Source organism: Amblyomma maculatum, chromosome 2, assembly GCF_055883805.1.
Source record: "Amblyomma maculatum isolate TAMU_Amacu chromosome 2, ASM5588380v1, whole genome shotgun sequence".
NCBI lineage: Eukaryota > Metazoa > Arthropoda > Arachnida > Ixodida > Ixodidae > Amblyomma > Amblyomma maculatum.
Window position 1 is genome coordinate 90,966,157 of NC_139345.1, and position 18,704 is coordinate 90,984,860.

The 18,704-nt window shown below is 43.7% G+C and overlaps 2 protein-coding genes across 3 annotated transcripts in view; one reads left to right on the plus strand and one right to left on the minus strand.

Annotated features, from left to right (window-relative positions):
- Window positions 1-8,402, plus strand: part of LOC146199245 (sodium-coupled monocarboxylate transporter 2-like) — a 69,052-nt gene extending 60,650 nt beyond the window's left edge. For both annotated transcript variants that reach the window (XM_084594727.1, XM_084594728.1), the window contains 4 exons: window positions 867-1,030; window positions 2,467-2,579; window positions 6,099-6,193; window positions 6,422-8,402. In XM_084594727.1, coding sequence (XP_084450853.1) covers window positions 867-1,030; window positions 2,467-2,579; window positions 6,099-6,193; window positions 6,422-6,511 — 462 coding nt within the window. In that variant the 3' untranslated portion in view covers window positions 6,512-8,402. The remainder of the gene's footprint in view (window positions 1-866; window positions 1,031-2,466; window positions 2,580-6,098; window positions 6,194-6,421) is intronic.
- Window positions 8,403-11,765: 3,363 nt separating this feature from the next.
- ClC-a (chloride channel protein 2) overlaps window positions 11,766-18,704 on the minus strand; it is a 108,719-nt gene continuing 101,780 nt past the window's right edge. The window contains exons 18-24 of the mRNA XM_084594731.1: window positions 16,727-16,841; window positions 16,040-16,113; window positions 15,733-15,780; window positions 15,428-15,463; window positions 14,552-14,656; window positions 14,110-14,196; window positions 11,766-13,262 (exon numbers count right to left, since the gene is read on the minus strand). Of these exons, the coding sequence (XP_084450857.1) occupies window positions 13,056-13,262; window positions 14,110-14,196; window positions 14,552-14,656; window positions 15,428-15,463; window positions 15,733-15,780; window positions 16,040-16,113; window positions 16,727-16,841 (672 nt within the window). The 3' untranslated portion in view covers window positions 11,766-13,055. The remainder of the gene's footprint in view (window positions 13,263-14,109; window positions 14,197-14,551; window positions 14,657-15,427; window positions 15,464-15,732; window positions 15,781-16,039; window positions 16,114-16,726; window positions 16,842-18,704) is intronic.

Here is an 18,704-nt window from a genome sequence, read left to right on the forward strand (position 1 = left end):
CTTCCCTGTGACATCGTCGTCATCGCTTCGCCATTTGTTTTCCAAGTGCGTGTAGCAGATCATCTTCAATGTTAAATATTATTGCTGTTTTGTTTTTGTTTTTCACATTTTCAAGTGTATTCCCACCCCTTATGTAACACCCTCTGAAAAGGGGCCTTTAAGGAATAAAACTGAACTGAACTGAACTCCTGCGCTTTTCTCCAAAACTATTCTTCTGCTTTGGCCTTCGGTTTCCGCCCGCTGTGAAGTCAAAGCGCGTGTGAGTATATTGGCAGTTGTGTGATTCGCAGCGGATAGCACAGAAATATGTTGGCTGTGCATTCTCCCACTCTCCCCCGATGCATGTTCGCATACCGTTCCAAGGTGTACGGGTATAATAATGAAACAGGAAAACAATCGACACACGAGGGGATCGGCGGCAACGACGCGGTCGACAGGATAGCCCGAAGGCATACTTTCCGGGCGCCTGCACCAGCTGCACCTGAGTTGTCAATCCCTTTCACATACGAGGAAAACTACTCGAATACTTCAAATCAGTGCGGAAATTGTACGGAACTCAGTAGACAGTAGTCAGTAGCCTGGAGAATACGAAACATATAGGCTAGGACCTTCCCAAACTTGGCAAAGTGCCACAAAATCTGGTCCGAAAAATCCAAAAACAAGACATGAACCGCATGCGGAGACGTCCCTGGCATCATTCATGTGATACGGAATTGCAAACAACAATTAGAGGAATATAAATCTCGAGTAGTCCGCCAAACGGAGTGGGAAGTGGAGTTTAGCCCAAGTCATTGTAACCCAAAATTCCATCAACCAATTAAAGTTTATTCTCCCTGTCCACCGATGCACGTGCATTGTGTTCGCAGGGTGCTGGAGTGGCCACAACTTTGACGCTGGCCTTCCAGGCATGGGCCGTCACGGGCAGACTGTTGTATGGTCCGAAGCCGCCCAGGATGCCCGTCTCTCTGGACCGCTGCACCGTTGCCAAAGAAGTCATCGCTAGTCTCGCCGCTAACTCAACCTTAACCTCGTAAGTGCTCGTGCCGCGCGTGCGAAGAAAAAAAAGTTAGTTGTGGTTTACCACTGGTTAACACTAGTTGAATTGCGATAGCAACGGTGGAAGCTTCTTTTGCCTGCTACATTATTCCCCTATCACGCCCTATCAGTGTAAGGTGCTACGTTATTGGGGACACTTTAGCTCATCCTTTAAGAGTTACCAGCTTTCTTCTTCTTCTTCTTCTGCTCCTCCTCCTCCTCGACTGTTCAAGGTCAAGCGTGGTACTGCCCCGCCGGGGTGGTGCAGTGGTAAGACGCCCGACTACTGTGCCGGAGTTCCCGGGTTCGAACCCGACCGCGGCGGCTGCGTTTCGATGGAGGCGAAACGGAGAGGCGTCGTGTGCTGTGCGATGTCAGCGCACGTTAAAGATCCCCAGGTGGTCGAAATTACTCCGTAGCCCTCCACTACGGCTCCTCTTTCTCTCTTTCCACTTTCATTCCCACCTTCCTCCCTTCCCTTACGGCGCGGTTCGGGTGTCCACAGAGCAAGTGTGACAGTTACTGCGCCTTTCCCTTCCTGTGAACCAATTAATTTACGCCCGACTACTGTGCCGGAGTACCCGGGTTCGAACCCGACCTCGGCGGCTGCGTTTCGATGGAGGCGAAACGAAGAGGCGTCCGTGTGCTGTGAGATGTCAGCCACGTTAAAGATCCCCAGGTGGTCGAAATTACTCCGTAGCCCTCCACTACGGCTCCTCTTTCTCCCATTCCACTTTTACTCCCATCTTCCTCCCTTCCCTTACGGCGCGGTTGCGGTGTCCACAGAAAACAAGTGAGACAGTTACTGCGCCTTTCCCTTCCTATAAATAAATCAGTTCAGTTCTCCGGCGGGACCACGCGACGGCTCGAAACCTGGCGCAGTATTGCTATCGCAATAAAAGAAAGCTCATTCCCAAAGGATAATTATTGGCTTACAGGAAAGGAAAGGCGATTTGTCACACTTTGTGGACACCTGACCCGGGCCGTAAGCGGATGAAGGTGGAAGTGAAAGCGGAAAGGGGTATTGGTGTCATAGTGAAGGGCTGCGGAGCAATTTTGACCACCTAGGGAACTTAACGTGTACTGACATCGCACAGTCTTCGTTTCGCCTCCATCGAAACGCAGCTGCCTGCGGTCGGCCTCGAACCCCTCTACAGAAATAATAATAACAATAATGGTAATTATAGTTGCCTGGAAAGGAAAGGCACAGCATGGCTGTTTTCGACGGGTGCGGCTGCGCATACGTATACTGTTTCTTCTGGGAACTCTGCGCCATCGAGAGGATAGTTTTTACTGTGCTCTTGTGCAGCTGTGAAACATGCAACTCAATGTGCATGCGCTTAGGGATCGGCCGCGGACTGAGCAGGAAATATAGCACATAGCGACAAAGTGAATGATGGTTTCCTTGCGCTCTTTTCTTTTTCGTTACAGGAATCTGCAATCAGGGTCCGTGTATCCAGTGTACCGACTGTCCAGCTACTGGGGAGGACTGCTGTCAGCGCTGGCCACCGTCGTCCTTGGCCTCGCCATCAGTCACTTCACCGGTATGTGTGCGTCTCTTGCTCGAATAAGTGAATAAGTAAAATACTGCAAAGTAGTACGCTATGGCCGAATTAAATTTTTAATATATAATTTCGTCAACGCACGCAGGAGCAGTGCAGCTTAGCCAGTGAAGGGAACGGCAGATCAGACGATCCTTACTTGACAAAATGAGAGACATTCTCTGTTCTAAGCTGTAGAGTCGCCGCCGTTTCGAAGGCGCTCGGGGCGAACACAAAGATCTAAAAAAGCCAGTTAATTAAGTTGGAAAATAGTACATCAGAACGAAATAAGATGTCGCTTTCCGCCACCTACTTGCCTTGTCAGATGGAGGGGAGTGCACTAGATGCAGCCCTCTTGTGAGGGTACAGACCTCAACCAACAACCACCATCATCCTACGGCAACCTCGGGCAAGGCCCCCCACACCACAGGGGTTGGGAGGTTTTTATTTCGTGGAGCGGGCGTTATCCCAGCCAAGGGGCTCATGCAATCTGGATTCCGCCACCTACTTGGCAGCTAACCCGCGGGCGGAGAATGGCTACCACAAATTTGCAGCTGTCTACGAAGCTCTTTATGTTGCTGTCGATGGCCATGTCGATGGCAGTGCTGCCACATTGGTCAGCTGGATTTTCCCAGTGTCAACACAATTTTTTTTTACGAAATATTTTTTTTTCGTGAAAGAATAATTTTAGTGTGAAGATCTGCAATCAAATTCATTGGAAAAGTACCACAATAAAATAAAATATATATCCAATTCATAACGTTCACCAAGTAGTTCTTCATGGCACCTTCCCGAAGTTATCTGCGCAGGCTGACACTAGCCATACAGTTTCCCCAGATATATGCTATTTAAAAACTATGACCCTAGCGGCCTGCACTAACCCCTCCCCCTAGCGAACGCGTAATTTTTCTCTAACATAGTTACCCCCATCTCCACTCTCCGCACCCTTGGACCGAGCGCTGATCGTGTCCACGGCACAAGGACAAAAATCCATCTCATCCCTGGCCTTGGCTGCAGAGCCACAGAAAGTTGCTCGGAATGTATCTGAATGAGTTCTGGGAATCATTGTGTACGTAAAAATATATCATACACCTGACTATAAGAAAACAAAGCTGATCCATTCTGAATTTTCTAAAAGTGAATCCGAAATGCCACCCTCTGGGTGCTTAATTGTGCGGTGCGCCACGCGCGCAATTGATTGTATTTGCAACCAAGGCCAGGCAGGAAAGTGAAGACGGGCTGAAACATCTGATTCCCAAAATAAGGTGAGCTCGGTGTTTTCCCTAGCTGTCTCTCTATATATTTTTCCGAGGAAACGAATATTTATCAGCAGTTTCCATCAACAGCAGAAATTTCCCACATTTTCAGTAGGTTGAAAATGAATTCCCCTTTTTCCCTTAGTAGCTTGCATTTCCCAAGAAATGGGAAATTTGCCGCGATTCGGCAACATTGGTCGATGGGTAAAGAAGTGAACGCGCCAAACGGCCAAACGCGCTGACTCACGCTCCACACCGCGGTGCTATTGGCGGGTGCGAGATGTGCAAGATAAAAGCGCAAACGAGCAATGGCGGCAACGGGAGCCACAGGCGTCCCGTACTAGGGACTCCACCTAATGTTTGTGAGGGGAAGGGCACTAAGCCTGACCCTGGAACAACCTCCGCGTAAATATTTTTAATAAACTTCTTCACCACCACCACCGAACGTAAGCCGCACACTACCACTACCAGACCTGCTACCTGCCATTCCAATGGGTGCGGAAAGTTCAAATATCTGATTTATGGTTACTGATCACGTTCGATATATAAATCATAAGTCAATGTGTTTGTTAGAAGCTATAGAAATATAGTCCTATAGAGACAATAATTCGTAATATCTAGTTGTATCGAGATCTATATTTCGATCTATATGCTTCGAGCTTTAAATCTCCAGCAATCCAAGAAAATAAATCAGTGTTTCCAGTTGCTGACCCGTTTGTTATCAGCACAGACCTAATTGAGGTCACTGCCCAATAAAGGTCTTGCGAAACATTATCCAAATAACCGGCCCTGCTTTTGACCGCACAAGATCGCTGTACATATGGTAGCATTGAAACATTAATAAAATGCTATTTTATTCTGGTTCTTAATTGTACTGGTCAAAAATTATTTAATTGTTTTTCTGACGTTTATTAAACATTATAAGCAAATTTTGGAATGACACTTTTCTTACCTTAATTCTACATTTAAACAATATGCGGTAAAGTTATCCTGCAACACGGCTATGGGGATTTGTCCAATATATTGGACACTGAGTAATGAAACAGTACTCCTATGCCAAGGCATTCATCCTCATAAAACCCTGCTGTCCAATATATTGGACACCTGCTTTCGCAGCAGGATTCGTTCGGAAGGCCAATAAAGCAAACTAATAAGTGCTTGTTCTTTTTCCCAGAATTACGCGAACGCACTTGTAAACCAGAAAAATGTGCTTACGGTCGAAAACAATGTCGAGGCCTGCTGGCGCACGACGTTTGTCCCTTGGCTCTTTGCACAGCTGAAAAACACATTTGGACCGCGTATAGAACGGAAGAAACATGTAGTTGGTCATCTGCGATCGAATATCGCATCGCATCACTGACAGCGTTGCGAAAAACACAGCAAGTTGTCACCAGGAGAGTCCAAATTCTCCGCACCATGCCACCAGCAGCGGAATGTTTTACACACCAAGGGGCGGGCGCCCCCTTCGCCCCTCCTCCGAAACGTCATTCGTGACGTAGGCCAGGAGAGGTCTATTGGACATCGCACTGAGCCGAAACTATCAGGGCTATTGAAAAAAATATTTACACTTTTCACCTTCATAACCCTACTGACTTATTCTGAGAGTTTACGAAATATCTGTGCGCCCAAATGAATTCGGGGTCTCAAGAGGATATATCCGCCATTTGCGAGAGTGCACATGTCAATCAATATGCAAGGGTCATCTTGGACAACACAATTTGAGCACTACAATATAGCATTCAAAATGCAACTCCTATACTCACCTTCTAGCAAATGCAAAAAAGGTGTCTCACATGAGATAGTGGGTACGACACCATGCAGCTTTCTGGGGGTCTGAACTCTAGGTGGTACTATCTCAGATATGTAACTGCAAGTTTTGTTCGGTGATAATCATCATTACTGCACGAACAGTGCAAAAATTCTCAAATTATATCGCTATAGACGGTTTTACAGGAAGAATTTTAGCATTCAAATAAAATTTAATTTAGAACATTAGTACATAATTGAATGATAAACTATATTACTATGATACAATGTGATATAACATTATTCAAATTTAACGTTATTGTGTTCCAAGGTAACATGTAACGTCACTGTAACTTACACAACTTTATAACATTGTAATTTTCTATGCTATAATTATATTTGGGAAAATTGAGCACTTCTTTTGTTGTATTAGTACTTTATGAACTGATGGGGTTAACTCTAGCCAAGGAAAATAACATGCAAGCGTCGCGATGATCGAACAATAATTCCTGCGATGCAGGAGGTGCACGCAGCGTCGGGAGACATGTGCCACTGACAAGTGACTTCTTCGTGAGAATTTGGAGGAAAGCCAAGATGCTCATGGACTCCGACTTGGTGAGTACATATTGGTGTCTCGAAGATCTGCAACTGAGGTCTTGTGCATCCACGTTCCCAAGTCTGAAGCTTGTACTACATCTCTGCGTCCAACTTGCGCCAAACACTGTGACCATTTATCCAATCAACGCGAAAGCACGAACTATACAGATACCGCAGCTATATTAGCGAGCAAAAAGAGTTGACTCCATATTGTGCTTATACAGCATCTTCTGTTACCTACTGCAGGAGGAACAAGAACGAGTGAGGTGCAAGGAAAATTCTGTGCAAGTCTTCACTATCGAAGATGAGCCCGGCAACTCCCTGACAAAGCTGTAGGCACCCTCTAAGGCATGCCGTTCACTTGCCAACACAGCTGCCACTTCCCATCTCAGCGACATCAAAGTGCAAGGGAGGTGTGGTCGCTCATTCCAAGTTCTATGCATCGGCGAGTTGCATCTTCGTTTTCATAGCCTTTTACACAACAAAACTTGACCGGCAGCCAACGCTTCATAAGGTCAGCATAATCGGTACTTAGGGAAGAAAACTGAGTCATATGAAACAGTGAGCAGATTTCATTAGTCCAATCGTCATCCTCGAAATGACCAACAATCGCTCGCTATTACCGGAGAGACCAAGAAGCCTAAACAAGAACTTCTTAGAACTTAAGGCAATATCGCTTATCTTAACGGCAATGACATTATTTTGTTAACAATGGGCAAGGCCGAGAAAAACTTTGTAATTGATTATAAAAGCACAGGGCATCACGAAGTCTTTGCCTCTTATGCTTTTTGGTGTGTCATAGCTCTGATCGAGTTTTGTAGACGGATGACTAGTAGACAAGCTAGATAGTTCATGTTTTCAGGAACAAGTATACCGCATGCGACGTAAACAGAGAACGCCTGACCAGGTTCACTGAATCGAAGTGCCTAAACTGGTTCTGTACTCTCATTGTCCTGTTCTCGTAAGAAAACACGGAGAAATACTACATCAATACAAGCCCTTTGTGAAAGGGAAATACTTTAACGGTATTTGATTGTGCACGAATATCAAGATACATTGTTGCATGATAAAAACGTTATAAACCCAAGCAAGAAAACGTCTCCACGTATCAGTTGAAGCACTGACGAAGCATGAAGGCAGAAATCAAAACCAAGTGATCCTTAGCATGAGACATCCGGTGGTTTAAAACATGTAGCACTGCACTTCTTGGCTCCGTATACCCTGGAAACTTTATAGCATGGAAAAGACGAAGAACAGGAGAGAAAACAAGCGCAATATATGTTCTATAGTCCTCGTCTTTTTCATGTTTCATTTTTTTTTTTTTTTTATATATATTGATCAACACGAACAGAAAACCCAGGGGCCGTATTCCGATTTTGCGTCGTTATCGAAGTGTCGCTATCTCACGTGATCTCGAGTCATCTGATTGGTGGAAACGCCGGAACATGATGTTGATACCTCTTCCGGTTTTGTAGGGGCAATACCCGGTTCTGGAGTTTCGACCAATCAAATCGCTCGAGGTCACGCGAGATAGCGACACTTCGATAACGACGCAAACTCGGAATACGGGCCCTGAAAACAAATCCTAAACTGTGACATGTATTAATGTGATGATCTTACATGCAGGAACATTTGTTATTTTTATGTGCTGTACCTTAACGTTTTCAATTAAAGATTTGTTGCTATTAACTACACTGCTTATTTATTATATTTTTAAACAAGCAGTAATAATTTACTATACCAGAAAAGGTATCATTTATTGCATCTCTGACACGTACAGCTAAAACTGCGACGAAATGACCAATTAAGGCAGCATAGAAATAACCTGTGCAGAATATGCCCCACGCCAAATACACTACTCAGTTGCACCTTCTATCCTTCTTTGTTAGAGGTAGCCCTAGACTATGGGAGTACCTATACTTATCAGTTCCTCCGATAGGGACCAGCGAAATATTATTACTAGCGCTCTCTCTAACATAAGCTTCCAATGTTCTCCTTTGCTTTGTAAGAGGGCCCTCCGTACAATGCAGAAGCTCTCAAGTGCCATGCAGGGGACTGCTCCCCCAGCCTCTGTAATACTGGTAATAAATGCTTCCACTGGAAGCACCCTCTTAGGTGCAAAGTTATTGTTGCGAAAGCAACACTACGCTAGTGGAGAGCCATTTCGCGTCTGCAACCGCTTCGCCACCTGCGCATGCGCAAAACCAGTCGTGACGTCACGACTGGTTTCGCATTTCGAAAAATTGTCCCGCCTCAACCGGAAGCTCATCTGCATGTACAGTGAACTAGAATACACTGTATTTGCATGGAAACCGCGCACAAAGATTGAGCACTGTTGTCCCTTTTGTTGTGTAGTAAGTCTTACAGCTGTTCTTACCTTGTTTGGTCCCACTCGATGAGAAACCAGAACAGTCTGTGACGACTGAAGGAGCAAACGGCGGAAACACAAATTTTGCACCTAAAGGCAGCGGTTGCATCATCCAGCATTATTACAAAAACATGTCATGCTTGTCTGGGCGATTTCGAACGCGACGCTTTCCTCCAGCGACGCCAGATGACGTTACAGCTGCCTTTTGCTGGAAACTCTGCGTTGACATCTTTTTCTCCTCAGTCTCGTCGCAGACGGTTCTGGGTTTATCATGCGCGACCAAACCAAGTAAGCACCATGGTTATACTTTCCTCGTGAAGAAAGGGACAACGCGCAAGCTTTGTGCACGGTTTCAGCGCACGTGAGCCACCGGTTGAGGCGGGGGAATTTTTCAAAACGCGTGCGATAAAGTTTCAGAACACTGTGTCACCCGCGTCGGCTTCGCGGCAGACAGCCGTGGAGAAGTTGAGCGAAACAGAGAAAAGGCATCTCAGAAATCAGAACGTACGCAATTCGTCGGATCCAGAAGTTGTAGCCTGGCAAAACGCTGCAGCTCAGCGAAAGTTGGAGGAGAAAGCTAAACGAGCAGCGGAGACACCGGAAGAACGAGAAGAGTCGTCGCCGTGATGCTAAAATGCGAGTTGCACAGATATGTCCATTGGTGACACTTCTACCCAGCCTCAACAAGAAGAGAGCGGCTCGGAGTTCGTGGTTCTTCTCTTCTACGTTCTCTTTGACCTGTGCCTTTCTCTCGCTCGGTTACACCGGCGCCGATCGACGCGCGGCTCTACCGCCGAACGGGCGCATAACCGCTGCGCCCTAAAAAAAGGCACCTCAGCATGGTTTTCCTGTCAATATTTGTACTTGGGGGATGCGACAATCTCCTGTCCCACACCACCCCTTATATATTCCCCTGGCCTACCAAAGGTATTTGGCCAAGGATAACAATAAATAAAATATTTACACAAGGCTTTCTTTTTTTTTTTTTTTTTTGCTGCTTTCATTGGCATTAGCTAGATTCCACAGGCCATACCATATGCATACTCAATAAAATCACCCATGCGCAAAATAAGAGGTGTGGCAGCCAAAAATTGAAATTTTGATAGGCACCTATGCACCACCTTTAAGAACGTGCCTTATTGTGCTACATGCTAGCATTAATGGCTCCCGTCTGCAGCCCTCCTTGCAAATCCGCATTCATGGTTGCACTTTCACTTGAATAGTCACTAAATTACTAATTTCTTAGTTAGTCACTTTATCATCCAACGCATGCTCATTAGTGTGTAGTTGTAAGATACCACATTGTGTGAAAGGTCATGCTGCAGACAAAGTGTAGCCTGTACAGACATACCTGTCTGGCTTGTAAGTAATGTGTCTGAATCGGGATCCAAGGATCCTGGAGGGTTCAATTCTCATGTCAAAGGAGTTACCCGAGTTCGCAGCTCCTCACAACTCAACCACGTCATGTGGTCTTATGACATCAACAACCTGTTGACCAATCAGTACCCAGCCTTGTCACCTGGCAACTATCACCTACCAGAAGGAAGATTATGAGTTTTTGCCCCAAGCCGACAACACTGATGCCGGATTTTCTAGAGAGCAGAAAGTTTAAAGCTTATTGAATTAAAATCGGCTCACATGAGAGCACAAAGCAAAAGAGATGTTGAAACATTTGGTTGCCAGAATACTTGTTTGCAACTCCATGTCCAATCTTTCTACGCTGATGCAGTCTAGTAACGTACAAAGAAGATGACTGAGGCAAGCACCCTATTCAGTGTTAGCAATGTGCCAATGCAAAGAGACAAAATCTTTCCTTGACACCATACCCAGTGCTGCCAAATACAGCTTCATGCCTAAAGTACACAGGCAGCAATTACAAAGAACCTGGACAGACGCAAGTGATATGGCAGTACCATAACGGCCACACATGCTATAGCATCAGCACCATTCATAGAAAGCACTATTGTTATAGTCATCTAAGACACCATTAAACTGAAGATGCATGTGTGGAATAACTAGACAAAGTGTCATGAAGCATGGGCAGCCATAGTTCCTAAGGATGGGCATGGAAATGGACTTTCTGCGAGTTGGAAGCTGCCCCATATTGTAGATTTTATAGCCGAGCCGGATGTTATACAGCAAAGCACCATTAGGTCAGCCTGAATACGTATGAAGCTAGCATCTAACGTGGTCACACCACGGTCTGTATTCAGAGTTTGCGCCGCCATCAACACTGCCTCTTGGGCATGACTTGCTTAGACTCTTTAAAGGGCCACTGTCCAGGGAAGGCCCTTTCAAGCAAAGGAGCCCAGTGTTTCGATCAGGTACCGGAGATAGTCTGTGCACAACGCTACAGTGACACGCGCGCCGCAAAGCATCGAAAATACAATTCAAAGCTCTCTCATGCTCTCCTTTGGGCAGCCAGCTTCCCCGTTTCCTGCGCTGGCCCGACGGGCCACAGTAATGACGTACGTACCGCGAACGACGTCCATTGGTCCGTCTCGCTGACTGACGGGAGAAGGATGGGTATCTACCGCTCGCTGCGCGCTTTTCCCTCGCCACGGCCAGACTGAATCCAGCGACGCGTGCTCCCTCGGTCGTTTCTTTTTTTCGCGCTCGCGGAGTGCCACGCCCCACCTCCCGCCAAACGCGGAGGAGGAAGGGGAATTTGTCTTGCGGAGGCTAGACGACCTCGGGCAGGAGAGTGAAAAACCTTTGTGAGGGAACGGAAGGTGAGAAGCATGACAGAATTGGGTGATTGCGGTGGCTGTAACTGCGTTATTAGTTACTCTTTTCAAAAACATTTTGCGGCCTTGCGTTCTAGGGGCGAAGTCTCACAGTCACCGGGGAAAAAAATATTTTCGACCGGAGGGTGGACAGTGGGCCTTTAATACAGCTGCAACAGTAAAACTCAAAAGTAAGGAAATCATACACCATGCAAGTATAGTTTAGCTTAGCAGTTGCAAGGATCATATGCTAGCATAACCTACCTCCAAGATAGTGCTCACACAATTCCATTTTCTGTGCAAAACTATGGCAACAAGTGGGTTGCTGTGCACCTCAGCATTACAGCAAAATGGGCAACTTATCAGGAAATGAAAAAATATGCGCAATGTTACCACCTGACTTTTATGTGAAGACAAGGAAAAAGAAGACAATGCCATTTATAATTTAAGTTCAGCGAATCTTCGACAGAAACACAAAATATTAAGGGATCATAAATGCATGACTCTTGTGACTTTTATTAGCGGCACTGAAAGTGCAAATGCCTCATAATAAGCTATACAACTCCTAGAGAAATGTTTCTTCCATCAAGCAACAGTGACATGCACAGTGCTGAACAATAATGCGCATCCTTGTATAAAAACATACATATAAAAAATAACAGGACAACCTCCGGTGCAAACCGCCCTGTGGAGAAATGTACGATCTGCAAAGGATATCGTCTTCTGCCAGCATGCATGCACGCATACACACACATCCACATAGGCAAATGCAATGCAAGAGAAACAAAATGAAACAATAAGGTATTTAACTTGAGTATGAACATGGCGCAACAACAATGAATCCTTTCACACAGATGAGCAACAAGGAGAAACTTTCACTTTCAAAGCACCTGCCGACAGAAGGCACGATCCCTGCACAACGCACACATAGCCGACGACCAAACTTGGCCATTTATGTTGAGCATCCTGGAAATTGATAAAGTACATACTTGCACACCATCTTGTAACCGAGAAGATTGTTCAATGCAGCGAAGGTATGAAATGCCAGGCAAATATACTAAGAAAGGCACTTCTTCCTCAGCCTGCAGTTGCTCATGTATGAAACATTCCCCATATAAGGGTCTCTCACTAATAGCACTGGCAATAACAAGAAGGGTGTGTGTAAAATGAAGAAAACATTCACAGTAATATCTTACAATAGCAGCATAGAGCAGAAATAAAGGAACATTAAAATAACAGTCAAATTCAGCTGACTAAAACATGTGGCAACGGCCACAGTTGCAAAGTGTACACTAAAAACATTGCCTTCCCAAATTCACTGCTCCGGTAAGATGCTAAATTTGTAGAAAATCAGTCCAAAAAGAGATATACTAAGATGCCCTAAGTAGAAAGCTATATTTATTACAAACGTTCACTAAGGCCTAACGTAACCAGGGAGCAAGAGCTCAACAACAACACAGGTGTACGCTCGGTAACAAGCATAATTAAAACCATCTGTCCACATATGCTTCCAAGTATGAAACTCCTCCATCAGCACTGAAAGAAATGACTACAAAGTTCATCCTTAAATTACACTCCAGAAGACCAAATCATCACACAGTCTCAGCCTCTTCCGGGCACATTTTGTTCTTGCCACAGCCTTTGTCCCCAAAGAGAATCACCACCGACATAATTAATGCAGCCACTTGGAGAGCACAGCATAAAGACGTCGCATTTGGTATGAGGTGGGAAAAGTCTAGAGTACTTGACCAACATTATTTTTTCCCGTGCTGACGCAGTGTAGTGGTCAGACCGGCGATCCTTTGTTTTCCGATTTCTTAGACTTTTTTTGTCGTGTTGTCTTGGACGATGACTCGGCGGCATCTTCAGACTCGGACTGTGTCTCTGATGGTGCCTCAGCGCCTGCAGCTGTTCCATTTGGCAGCTCGCTTCCTGGTGCACCGGCAGGTTTTGAGAAGCCTCCACTGTTCATTTTCTCAATGGCTTTCCTCAGCTTTTCACGTGCAAAAAAGAAAAAGAGCCATCAGTTCATCACTACCCCTGTTTCTGCTCTAAAAATGGAGCGGTCATCGTTAATCGCATATGCTTCTTTATGAAGTAAAGATTACACTGTGCTTCTATTCACACTCATTCAGTCTTTGTCATCATGTGATTCTTCAGAAAAGGATATGAATGGGAACTGTAAGGAAAATGCTTTATTACCATTTAACGAATACACCCATCCTGCACTATTTTACCAATATTAGATAAAACAGTTCAGATACACCTAATAGCCACACACTGAAGTAACAGAACAAAATCATCAGCCAAATTCACTACAGCACCTAGTCATACAAAATGGCAGTGTTAAAATATGGAAGACACATATACAGATACAGATGAATACAAGCATAAAATGAACATGTAAAAAACATACATGCAAATAAAATTTGGAGCTTTTAAGCGCTTCCATGCAGTAGATGCCTTCCAAGTTGCTTTCTGGTATAGAGAGCAACTCTTTATGCTCGTTTAGACATGAAGAGTTCCTGTTTCCATCAACCAGTTACACATCAGTCACGCTACACGCACTCTCGAAGGATAAAACATGTAAAAGTTCACATCTAAATATGCTTCACAACACTGCTTAGTTAGCCTTTTCATGAAGCGAAGTTTACTCTGCTTCAAGGACCCCACAAACAATCCATAAACAGTCACCTACCCAGTTAAATGCCTCACGATAGCCAAAACGCAAATTATATAGCTTAACTCATACCAACCGCAAGCCTGTGGTTTTCTTTGTGGACACATCCCAGTATAGATTGAGAATAGAAAATGCCGTCAACAGCAGAAATTTGGCTTACCTCTTTCAGAGCCACCACTCCTATAAGACGTCCTATGGCTGTCACATATGCATGCTGCAGGCCCAGCATCGAGAATATGGAATGCACCTTTGATAAAAGAAAGGGCAATATAGACTGAGTCTAAAGTATGCCAGCCATTTAAGAAAAATGAAGCTTTCCTATGTTTTGTAGTCACAGTCATCAGCACCATCATCATCATGCAGCCTGAATACACCCACCACAGGGTAAAGGCCTCTCCCATATTCCTTCAATTAACCCAGTCCTGTGCCAGCTGCCACAACCTAATTCCAGCAAACTTCCTAAACTCATCTGCCCACCTAACTTCTTACCTTACCTTAATAGTAAAGAATACTGGCTGACATCTTTTACACTGTTCCTCTATCTCGTGCTAAACTAGCAAGCAGCTCTTACCACACATGTGGCACATATGGCGGTAGCATACCTTGATGAGTGTGGTCCTTTCGACCAATTGGAACGGTGCTGGGTCAATGTGACAGTGTGCATAGTCTATGGGCTGTGCCAGTTGCTCCTCCTCCCAAGACAGTTGCTGAGAAACAAAGACCATCGAAATAAGTAAACACCAGTGGCCCCAGAAATTCATTACAAAAAGTACCCAGTAGCAGGAAAACAGACAGCAAAACATAATTGCACCACAGCACGCCAATGAAATGAAAGCGCAATAAAATCACAGATAATTTTGTATGCCTGCTTGTTATGCTCCTGCTGCTCAACAATGGTCGCACTCAATGCTACAGCATGTCTGTTACAATTAAAAAAGTATCACTCACTAGGACATATAACACTGCTAGAATGGCACCTTAATTAGCTCATCACTAAAACCTAGCACAGGTATCATAGTGCAGGAGTGATAATGCTGTGCAGAGAGCAGAGACTATTTTGTCCAGGCAAACTTCAACACGAACATTAGCATTAAAGCTAAACGATGTGCGGTGCTTTGAAAATTCGCATGGATAGAGTAATATTTTCTTTTCAACAATACATCCAGAAAATACTACAACTATGTCATCTATGCTCACTTGAAGTTCTAAAACAGAAATATATATTTTGTGCAGTGAAACTACAAAAGAGCGAGATTAATGCAGGATGTCCTACCAGAATAGAATGTTATCAGTATAGAAAAAGAAGCAGGTCAGAGAGCACTCGAAAAGTCAATTAAACCTCACAATGCAGCACTCAAACAAGAAAAAAAAAAAAAGAGAAAAAGTAACTCACAATCTTTGATATTCAGGTAGTCTAAGCTTTAGCAGTTATTAAATCAGCTACACAGCAGTAATATGATTGTACTTGTGTGACTTACCTCCTCTGGTGACATGTCAATAATCCTCTCACGAGGCTGTGATGAGAGAAAAAAATTATAAATTCATTATATCATGTTAGCCTATGTCACATGATCTCTTTTTTTTTTGCTAAGGTTTTAGGAGCAAAATCATAAAATAAGCACATATGTGTACTTACAGTTATTGCTGTACCAAATGGCTAGGAAAAATTAAAGTAAAGAAGCACTAACTGCCTGCCAATGTTAGTTAGAGAGACAAGTATATTCAGAAGTTATAATTCTGAACATTCTTAAAAACTGTAATAAAATGTTTGCGAAGAACTCACCAGTTGCACCCGTTTTGTGCTTGTGGGAGTGTTGGGCAAGCTGGCATCCTGCCAATGGAAAGACACCATCATGGCATTGTTAAAACTCAAACACGATCAAAATACAATACGTCACAGTATATACTGCAGGGGAAGCGCACAAATGCAAAATTTACAGCAGGAAACAAACCTTCAGTGCATATATATATATATATATTTTTCTAAACTTTAAGTTATTATTGATGGCCCAACAGTTAAGAAAAAAGCGAAATGAGCAATGCAGTCCTATTTAAAAATTAGGAATGGTCACTAGTAAATGTTCACTCACCTTATCAGGATTTACATCTTGCAGAGTTAGCGATTTTCTGAATATAACCTCAAATGCTTGCCTCAGCCTGGAATCTGAAAAAAGTGACAGCTTGGTTAATTTACGATTGACTTTCCTGATTAATTCACAACATTATCTAGCAATTATATACTCTGAGCTCATTTTCTTTCTGCACTCCACTGCACAAATCAAGTGCTCCCAATGATGACAAGACAAGCAAGACATCAAATACTTGAAAACAAAGCTGGCTATGTGAAATAGCTCATTCTTCTGAAAACTGGAATAATTTAGCACGTTTTTCGTAACGATCAATGTATGACAGCCGTCAGATTTGGGCTTTAAATCTGCTGCAAGCACTCCTCCCATCGGTTCAAAATAGACTCATGCTCAAGGCAAAATTTAATCACACTATTCACCTACTACATTCACTATTCACTATTCACACTATCTCATTAATCACCAGCCAACCAGTTGATAAGTACATAGAAAACTAAATATGGAAACTGCTTGTTCTGCAGATGCAGCAAACATATATATGACATGCATTAAACATTTTTTGCAGTTAACTATGCACATCAGTTGCAACTTAAGATGTCTACAAACACAAACTAGAGAATTTTACTCCTGTAACAGCAAAATTATGTTTTGCCAGCAGAGAATCTTGTAAGCAAACTGGAGATGCAATACCTTGAGATGTTATTGTTGAGTATGGTGACTGCATGCCATAGTCCTTGAGGATAGACTTTTTTGGTGACTTTGGTGTCAGCGGAGGAGATGGAGGTGGTGAAGATTTTGGAGATGGCTGCAATAAAAACATGTGATGGCATGACTAACTGTGTTGAACTCTGACAGGCATTGCAAATTAAAATCAAATACGATGTAATAACCATTACATAAGCAGAGCTAATGAGATAACAGCAAGGCTATAGCATTCTGAGCACAGCCAAAAACGTACAGACAATCAAATTTTGCGAGATCTGTGTTGTACACCTCAAATCCAGTGCACCTCCTCATCTATTAGCCATAACAATGCATGCTGGCTGTGAGTACGCCAAAATACTTTTCAGTTTTAACCCGAAAGCACCTATAAACTTCGACAGGTAAAAAAAAAATTATGAAATGACTTCAAATCGAAAGGCCTTCGTTACTGGCCATGTTGAGGCTAACAGGTAGCTGTTTTTCACTGAGAAGCAATTTCCTTTTTTTCCTTCTCAAAAAAAAAATAAAATGCTGAGGAGGCACCCAGAACAGTACCAGCATAATATTAAACCCTTGTCAACAAATGCGTTGCTCCGAACCTTATTGCACAGTGGGCACAGCAGAGCACCCAAATGCTCGCAGCCAACGTAATTCTAGGAAAGCTTTTTGTTAAGTATGAACTGCAGTGGTAATGTTGGTCTGTGCGGAGCCATTTTTTTTTTATCCACAGCAAAGAAACCTTAGATTCAGCCAAGCTCATGAACAAAAGGATTAATCGTCATGGCAGAGAGTACTGAATCATGGCTTTCACAAAAGGCTGTCAGGAACTGGAGTGTTGTGGTCAATGCTGTCTGTCTTTATTAGGCCTTGAGCACAATAGCCCCTCCAAAGTGTGCTTCCATGATGGTTGTCTATATGCCTGCTGCCAATGCTGCTACATATTTGCGTCAAATTTCGCCATTTCTCAAGCGCACTGACATCATGACAGAGAGAAGCCAAACCTCAGAGCGCTTGTCTAAACTTTAATATTTGCAAAAACTTCAGAGAGTGGCCTGTCTATACAAGACGCCTGCCTCGCTTCTTGCATCTATTACGCTTCAGTCGGAGAAAACCTCTTATATGAAATGCATGGCCTCCATGGTGTGAAACTTTTCATCTTAATAAAGAAGTGAAATCAAGAACCTGCAGAACGTTGCTGAAGCCTAGTGAACATGGTAAATGACTACCTAGAATTGCAGCTTGCAGCTTTTGTACATCATTCTGCAATGTGCTCAGATAAATTCTTTACAACATCTAGGAAAGCCACTTTGAGTTGCAGGTCACAAGAGACCTGTAGATAGATGCCCAAGCTGCTGTCTGTTATGCAAAGCTGAATTGCCAAAGGATTCCGCTGACTAACAGACCTACAGACTCATGGTGCAGAACAAATGTAGCCTCAAGATGCTTGTGCCAGAAGCCAAAACTTTCCATCATATAGTCATTGCTGTCACTTCGTTGCTTTAAAAACTACATGCATGCATATAGCCTGCTTTGCCCCATGTGCCTTCACCAGTACTAATATCGAGCAAGCATTTTAAAAGCTGGATGCTTTCAACACATGTATGCTAACCTAGCTAATCGAGTTAAAAAGCTAAGCAAGCCTACTGCTACAATCAACTGTGCATGTGTCTGCATGAATGAAGAAAACAAAAATGATGTCATGCTTTTTGTGTCTATTCCCCTTTTTGAATCTTTTTTACTGATAAACACAGCCTTTAGAGCTTCAATCACAGAACTAGCTAGAAAACACCGACTCCCCAAAAACAAAATGGAGCCTGAAAAACACCAGTCGAATTTTTCACAAATGAACACCAGAAAGTGCATGGCCATGCAGCAAATGAATGCTAATAGTACAGCCTAGCATGAATACTTGCATATAGCATGTGTACACATGTACACACAATGTGTACACATGTACACACAATGT